Source organism: Filicampus tigris, chromosome 18, assembly GCF_054856515.1.
Source record: "Filicampus tigris isolate MCC_2025a chromosome 18, RoL_Ftig_1.0, whole genome shotgun sequence".
In the NCBI taxonomy this organism is placed as follows: Eukaryota; Metazoa; Chordata; class Actinopteri; order Syngnathiformes; family Syngnathidae; genus Filicampus; species Filicampus tigris.
The window spans coordinates 1714308-1722794 of NC_141234.1; the positions used below are offsets into that span (position 1 = coordinate 1714308).

Consider the following 8487-nt stretch of genomic DNA (forward strand, 5'->3'; position numbering starts at 1 on the left):
TAGTTTTGGTGTCTTTGTGTTTTTTTTGGGTTGTTTTTTTCATTCCCCCCCATTTAATTTTTATATATTTTTAATTTGGTTCTGTTTTATTTAATTCCCTCTATTTTATTGTATTAGCATTATATGAATTTTGTTACATTTCATTTATATGTATTTAAGTTTTCAAGTGATTATAAACTAATTATACTTATTATTTTCTAAATCCATTTCTTTTAATTTTATTGAATTTGATTTGATTGGTTCATATTGGTTTTAATTGTAATTTTTTTTGTTTTTATTTCATTCAGTTTTTAATTGTATTTTTTTGTGTTTTGTATCCATTTTTAAAAATGTTATTTTTTTATTGTATTCATGTATATTTATTTTAATGTTTATTTGTAATTTTATCACATTTAATGTATTGGATTTTATTATCTTTTTCAAAACCATGATTTTTCTTTTTTTTAATTTGTATTTTGTTAGTTATTCATTTGACTTTATTTCACTGGCTTTTTCAAATTGTAATTTTAATAGGGTTTCTTTTTTTTCAATTTCATCCAATTTATTTATATTTTATTGCCTTTTATTTCCTTTTGATTTCATTTTATTTTCTTGTGCGTGTGTGCCAGCTTCCAGGCACTTCCTGTTTGCCAGTCCGTACTCTTTCCGGTCCTACGTTTTCGTCAAACCTTATTGGTGACGTCATACAAAATACTTCAGCCCCCCCCCCCCGTCAAAGCCTCACGAGATTTGCATACATCTCACGTGACGATGGCTTGTCATTTTTTAGGTGGGACTCAAGATGGCGCTGTTTCCTCTTGGTCACTACAGTGGAGCTTAAGGGGGACCGTTTAATATAAATTCATCGAACAAATGCAACGCAATGATATGCAATGATACTGTTTTTGATTGTTATTATTTATCACGATCATATTTTGCAAAATGTCACGTTACATGTTACATGTTTGATTTGAAACCCCATCGTGCCTTCAAGCGACAGCACCCGCTTGCTCAGCTTGTTTGTGGGCCGACCCAGAGGAGGAGTTGTGGGCTGAACTTTTTTCTTTTTTTTTTTTTTTTTTTTTTTTTAGGAATTGGCTCTGTGTGTGTGAGAGAGAGAGCATTCACTTCGAGGCACCAACACGGAGAAGAAGACGAACACGAGTAGTCCTCATGCTGATGCAGAAGCCCCCTGCCCACCACCGCGTCCATCTACCTCCAGGCTGGAACTCCCTCCTCCTCCTCCTCCTCCTCTCTCTTCCACCAAACACTCAAGACACTTTGCACTAACTTTTTGCTTTTGTATTTTTTTAATTGTCATTTACCCTCTTTAAAAAACAATATATACACATATATATATATATATATATATATATATTATTAACGATGCACACCACGCAAAAGGACACCACCTACACCAAGATCTTCGTCGGGGGGCTACCCTACCACACCACCGACTCCAGTCTCAGGAAGTACTTTGAGGTGTTTGGCGAGATCGAGGAGGCGGTGGTCATCACCGACAGGCAGACCGGCAAGTCTCGGGGCTACGGATTTGTGAGTACCCTAACCCCAAATAACCACAAGAATTGATGGTGATTGCAAATATGCGGCAGATGATCATCAAGTATCTACACAAGTCTAAAAAGTCTCCAAATCTCAAAACATTGTCACGTCTTTATGACCCGACTGGGCAGGTGAACGTTCTTAACTGTCAGACAAATGCGGAAAAGGTTCGGTGGGGTTTGTTAAAATGTATTTTTTTTTGTTTCATTCCGCTTCATAAGACTTCATCAATCCAATGAAAAGCAGGTGTTGGCGCGTGATTGTTTGCGAGTACTGTATTGCATTTTCGGTACTGTATTGTATTTGTATTTTCGTTTTTTTTTCTGAAACATCAAAACATATTTTTTGAATCTCTTACGTGTTTTGTTAAAGCCCGTTGTTGAAATGGTGTGCAATCATGCTAGCACATGCTAACCGTAGCACTTGAGGGCAAACCGCATGCTGATGCTCCGCTAGGATCAACAAGGACGGCACCGCATCCATAGATAAACTCGTTTTGCCCCGTCCGCATTGTCCAGTAGGCGTTCCGAGGAATTTCTGGCACCTTCCCTCGCCATTAATCCTCAAATTCACACCGCTAGTTCCAAAATAGCCGCTTTTCTACGTGCGGTACTGTCGCCCCAGACAACCTTTGCAGCCAGCGAAGCCTGGCGACTCGTAAACAACAACCTCACTTGGCCGGCGTGTGCTCTCCCATTGCCCCCGAAAACCAGGTGACCATGGCGGACCGCTCAGCCGCCGACCGGGCCTGCAAGGACCCCAACCCCATCATCGACGGCAGGAAGGCCAACGTCAACCTGGCCTACCTGGGGGCCAAGCCTCGAGTGATGCAGCCAGGTAGATAGCCAATGTGGAAGGTTGTCTTGCCGGCCCCGCTACTACAAATATTTGACTCATTTTTACGTGTATTTACGCAAATCACCCCTTCAAAACCTTTCGACTCTACCAGGCGTAAGATTGTTTTGCCGACTCCAGTACTGGGTCTTGCAGAGGGATACTGCAAATGTTTGTGTCCTGTGCGGCATTTTACTTCTTTTTTTTGGGGGGGGTTTATTTTGGCAAAACAAAACTTAAAAACATTCCGAGGGCACAGTTAACTCTACAAGGCGTAAGATTGTTTTGCTGAACCCGGTAGTGGAGAGGTAAGGCGAATAATTCCGCCTTAACTTTTTTTTTATTTCTTTGCCTGTGTATTTGGGCAAAACACACCTGAGGGGCATAATTTAATCGGACAAAATGTGAACGTCGACAAGGTTTCATGTGTAAGATTGTTTTGTCTTCAAAATGTCTGTTGCATTTGTCCAACTCTTCAAAATGTCTTCATTTTTATGCTGATTTCAACAAAATGTATTTCCCAGACACCTTAGGGTGCTGATGTACTAATTGGACTGTTTGAAATTGGCAGGTTTTACCTTTGGAGTTCCCCAAATTCACCCTGCATTCATCCAAAGGCCTTACGGGTAAGTCCTGACTACTCCATGTTTCAAGGCTCATTAAACAATTGCAACTGATAATTTAGAAGTTGGCGGTGGGTGGGTCGGGGGGTGATCTCTGACAATATCATTTTTGAAGAAATTAAATAACTCCCATTTGATCCCCAAACATATTTTTACATCTCAAATCTGATGGGAAGTCAGTCCAAACATATTTTTGTCAAGAATATGTTCTATGCAAGTCCACTAGTAAGAGTTAATCCAGCCGTTTTTGGCCATCTCTGGGGGCGGCCATTTTGTCACTTCTGTCCCCTGAAAATGACATCACAGTTGCTCAAATCTTAGTTGACGACCAATCACGGCTGACCTGTTTTCTGAAGATGAGCCGCGATTGGTCGTTGTGAGCAGTTGTGATGTCATTTTCAGTCGCCAGAAGTGACAAAATGGCCGCCCCCTGAGATGGTTTAAAAGGGCTGGTTTAACTCTTTTTTTTTTCTCCCACAAACGCAACATTTATCAGAATGCCGCGTTTCAGCTAGAGGGCCTGCTGGGAGGAAAAAAAAAAATTGGGGTTGATTTCCGCTTTCTGGCATGTTTTGCTGATGTACGCACACACACATATTTGAATTTGCATCTTGTGAGGACTTCAACTGCCTGTTGCAGGATTTGCAGTTTGTGTACGCGTGTGTGGAGTGGACAGTGACGGAAAGTTCCAGTCTGACTCAAGGTTGTGTGTGTGTGTGTGTGTGTGTGTGTGTGTGTGTGTTTCTCTCTCTGGTCCGACAGCTAAGCTTTGTGGGCTAATTGCGTAGAATCTGAGAAAAAGGGTGATGACAGCCGCATGTACGTGCGTTTGATTCCATTTTCTTCTTTGGAGTTCTATGAAGTGGTGTTGTTAGCTTCCAACTTGTGTGCCTCTCTCGCGTAACGATAGCCAATAGTTGGATTGCTCAAGTTTTTTGGTTGTGTTTTCTGTGTGGTTTCATTTCTTTGTGTTGACAAAAAAAACAACCAAAAAAAAAACCTTAGCGGTGCACTCTTTGCATCTTCCTGTTGTTACTCGCAGATTAGCCCCCCCCCCCGTGTTTTTGACGTTATTATTTGTGTGTTATTGTGTGCGTGTGTGCACAAAAGTTGCAAACAAATCTCTTTCTCTTTCTCTTTCTCTTTCTCTCGCTCACCCGCTCTCGTATTCTTATTCTCTCCGATGGACGGATGGATGGAGCTTTTTGGTCACATGGTGCGCTTGGTGTTAACGAAAACAAGCGCGCCCATTGTGGTCGCACAAAGCCCCGAATGCTGACACTGCAGTCGCATGAAGCCCAGTGTGTGCGCGCGCGTGAGAGGGTCTCTCTCGTTCAAGCAGTAAAAAAAAAAGTCAGCGGCCTTTTGAGCAGGATCTCACTATACACTTGACTGGGCGCACTTGCTCAATCAAAATAGGATAGTAATGCAAATCTGGTTTTGATGGCAATTTGAAGACTTTGCCGATTTGTGCACTCGCTGTCGTCGCTTTGAAAGCTGTGTGGGGGGGGAAAAAACATTTCCCTCCAAATTTTGCGTGCCGTAACGTCGTCCTGCTGAGTTGCATTAGCGCCGCTCGCCGTTTGTCACAAGACGGCCGGGATGCCGTTCCCGAGGATTGTCCAATTAGAAGAGAGAACGCACAACGCCCTCTTCAGTCTTACCTCGTCTTTTGATTTCTGGGCACTCTTTTAGTGAACCTCCAGGTGGTGGTGTCAAAGTAAAACCTGGTCAAATTGGGCCTTTTGCAGACAGTACAAAAGAGTTTTGAACACACTGCTTCCAACGGAATCAAATGTGAAAGCAGTGTGAGCTCATTCTGGCTTTGAAGTCCGCGAGGAGACCCAACAGGCCTTGGTTGGGCTGGGATAAGGCTACGTCCTGGAGGGCAGAATGTGCTCATTGTTCAGAGTTGTTGATTTAATCAAAACATCCCCCCCGCCCCGTGTGAGCCCCCCCGCCCGCCTCCCCGCCACCCCCGCCTCCCCGGCAACCTCTTTTTGAAAACTGTCCAGCTGTCAAAGTGGCGCTGACATTTTCACAATGCTGCGCCGGGGCTCATCGCCTGCGCCGCAGACCCGCACGCCACCGCTGTAAGCCGACCCTAAAACCCCTTTGCCGCCGCCCTCGACTAACCCCGCCCCTTCAATCATGTGAACCTGAAGGTCCCCAGTCCACGTGCCAAAGCGACAGGTGCTGCGTCAAACCCATAAGGCCATTTTTGCCACCAGAATCATGACGAAAGGCACTTCCGGAAAAGGGGCGACGACAACCAACGGAAACTTCAATCAGTGTCCGATGTTAAACTAGATTCATTGGCTGACGAATATATGTCAAGTGTCCCAATGGAAGATGGCCTTGCCCAGCTTGTCTATGAAATCCAGGTTTGTAAACCCCTGTAATGAACCCAAGATGCCTGCAGATGGCGCCGTTGCGTCGCTTTTCGAATTTGAGATGGGTGCAGCTTTTGAGTCGATTGCCGAAGGTGGCGCCGAATATCGGCTTGTCGCAATCATTGTGAGGGGGAGAAATGACAACACGTTGGGATTCGCACGCAAGTCGCGAGGCTGAGTTAAGACGACGCCCTAACTGACTGACTGACAAAAAAAAAGAAAAGCCGCTGATGTTCAACTCAGACTTAACGTTGGCACTACAGATGATCGAAAGAAGAAAAGTCTGCTTTTGCTAGGTTCGGTTTTTACAGTATTTTGTCACAGAACAGGATGGGGGTCGTTGTCACAAGACGGCCGGGATCTTCGGGTCGTTGGATCAGTCAAAGTGCTTAAAACTGTCTTGCAACATGGGGGACTCTGCTTTGAAACAAGTTGGGACAATTGCTTTCAACACAACAGGGGCGGGAGAACCGAGCGTCAGTTGTCAGACTTGGCACCCCGGTCCTGGCTTCCCGCCTCTGATTCTCCGTCCAAAGTGGGCCGGCTGAAAGGAGCTTCTGTTTCGGCCCGTGTCCTGTCTTCCGATCTCGGTTTCTGTTTTCGACGAGCCCGTTTCGTGCTCGGCGTTGTGGCGCTCTCCCGATGGCGATCAAGCTAAGCTAACCGTCTGGTTGTGTCCCGCAGCATCCCGGCGCACTACGTGTACCCTCAGGCCTTCGTGCAGCCCAGCGTGGTGATCCCGCACGTACAGCCCACCGCCGCCGCCGCCGCCCCGGCCCCCGCCACCTCCCCGTACATCGACTACACCGGAGCAGCCTACGCTCAGTACTCGGCGGTGAGCGCGGCGGCGGCCGCGTACGAGCAGTATCCCTACGCCGCCTCCCCGGCCGCCGCCGGCTACGTGACCGCCGCCGGCTACGGCTACGCGGTCCAGCAGCCCCTCGCCGCCGCCGCCGCCCCGGGTTCCGCGGCGGCGGCGGCCGCGGCCGCCGCCGCCTTCGGCCAGTATCAGCCTCAGCAGCTGCAAGCCGACCGCATGCAATAGCAGGAGCAGGAAGTGGATTCTGGATGCTGTGCTTCAACCAAAAACAAGAAAAAAAGCCGCCGTACAAATATGATGATGATCATTTTTTTTTAGTAGCTTATTTCTAGAGAGGAACTGCAGGAACTAATCCCTGTTACTTAAGCCTTCAAGTCCTATTGCTGTCTTTCTCTTTTTTTTAATTTTTATTTTTATTTTTACACCGTAGTAGGGCTTATTTTGTATATTTATTATTGTCACAGACACTGAGGGTTGTTCTTTTTTTTTTTTGTATAATCAGGGAAAAAAAATGAAGCTGTTTTCAGCGTGACCTCCTGTCGGGACATTTGGAACGGTATCCTTGAAGGCCACCCCCAGCCCCTTTTGACCTATGCAAAGCTAAAACTGAAACAAGCGAAAATGATTTGCAGACGATGACGGAAAACAAGGCGGGCAAGGATGCCGGCCCTGACGGATCTCTTCGTAATGGGAATGTATCGCCTGTCGCTCCCAAAATTGAGCCGTCACTTTTTTGGGCGGGGGGCGGGCCGGGGCGGGTGACCAAGTTTACAGGGCAACCCCGCCAATCTCTGGTTTCAGCAAAAATCTACTCGGCGGCCACCTGTTTCGGGGTGTAAACAGGGCTGTTTTTCTGTGGGAGGGGCGGGTGGGGCCCGAGCCTCCAGATCGGTCAACCTGGAACAGGCACGCATTATTAGTCTACTATACTATACTCGTTGCTTATTAGTTGAGCTTGGATGTTTTGATTCCCCCCCACAACCCCCCCGCCCCCCGCTGGGCCCCAATTTGGCAGCGCCCCGGATTGTCGTCCCACTGCTAATCAAGCAAAAAAACAGCCCCCCCCCCCCCAAAAAAAACAAAAAATCCCCCACCTTCCCTGCCAACCCCAAAGGTGTCAGCAAAAAAAAAAAAAAAAAAAAACTACCTGGAAACTGTCTGCACCAGGGTGCCTTTCCCCTGCTATTTAAAACTAGAAATGCAGTTTTGTTTCCAGTGCGACCTTCTGTCAGGACGTTGGAGGGCAACTTTTGAACGCCGCCCACCCCTCTTGATCCACTCGAAAGTTAAAACAGTGAAAAGGATGAGCACTGGACGGAGGTTGCAGACAATGACAGAAACACAGCTGCTGAGCTGGGAGGGGCCGCTGGCAACATTGGGCCGCCCCCGCCAACCCCCGCCCCCGGCCCCCTCCCTGCACAGGCGGATCGCTCTGGAACAGGAACGCATCACTTGTTGCTCATTTGTTGAGCTGTCACATTTTAATCCCCCTGTCGGGCTCTGTTTTTTTTTTTTTCTTTTGGTTGGGGGGACTGAGTTTACTGGGCCACCCACCAGCCCCAACAACCCCTCCAGTGTCAGCAAAAATCTACCCGGCAACCGCCTGCCTCAGTGTGCCTTTCCACTGCTATTTAATACAAAGAGACATCTGCTATTTAAAATATTTATTTTTTATTTTATTTTTGTTTTTGCAGAGTATTAGTGGCGGTACTGTATTAATAATATTACTGTGTACTCATCTCAAGGCATATATAATATATAAGTTATTGATTTAGATTTAGTTTTAATATAATTATTATTATTATAATATATTAACATACTCAACCAAAAAAAGATTTAGTAGCTATTTAAGATACAATGCACTGTACTTTTATTTTTTAGCTTAATATTGGTTAGATGTTTTTTTTAATGGAGAAACTTTATTTAAATGCATGCAGAAAACAAAACAAAAAACAACAAGCAAAAATGCTGCTTTATCCACTAGAATGTAAAGTCGTCGTAGCTGTGCTTTATTATTATTATCATTATTATATTTTTATTTTTGGTTCATATTCATCCGACAATGTTGGGAATTTTTATACTTGAACTATTTCTTACAAGGGAAACGAGAGAGAGAGAAAAAAAATCCAAATAAATGTTTTAAGGAAGCTTTTCATTGTCACTGGATGAAAGTATGTAAAGTGTTAATAAATATGACAAAAACATTTACTCAGCAATTGGAATAAAATGTTCTATATTTCAAACATTTTCTTTCATGTTGTTTTGTGCTTTTCCC

The 8487-nt window shown here is 45.2% G+C and overlaps 1 protein-coding gene across 1 annotated transcript; it reads left to right on the forward strand.

Annotated features, from left to right (window-relative positions):
* Positions 1-867: 867 nt before the first annotated feature.
* On the forward strand, positions 868-8455 carry rbm24a (RNA binding motif protein 24a). Its single transcript, XM_086015408.1, has 4 exons — positions 868-1533; positions 2256-2379; positions 2948-3002; positions 6077-8455. The coding sequence occupies exons 1-4, from the start codon at positions 1366-1368 to the stop codon at positions 6435-6437; spliced, it is 708 nt and encodes a 235-aa protein (XP_085871534.1). The 5' UTR covers positions 868-1365; the 3' UTR covers positions 6438-8455.
* Positions 8456-8487: the final 32 nt, after the last annotated feature.

Coding starts and splice junctions, on each gene's coding strand:
- rbm24a (XM_086015408.1), top strand. CDS start 1,366: ATGCACACCACGCAAAAGGACACCACCTACACCAAGATCTTCGTCGGG. Junction 2,380..2,947: donor GCCTCGAGTGATGCAGCCAG/GTAGATAGCCAA, acceptor TGAAATTGGCAG/GTTTTACCTTTGGAGTTCCC. Junction 3,003..6,076: donor TTCATCCAAAGGCCTTACGG/GTAAGTCCTGAC, acceptor TGTGTCCCGCAG/CATCCCGGCGCACTACGTGT.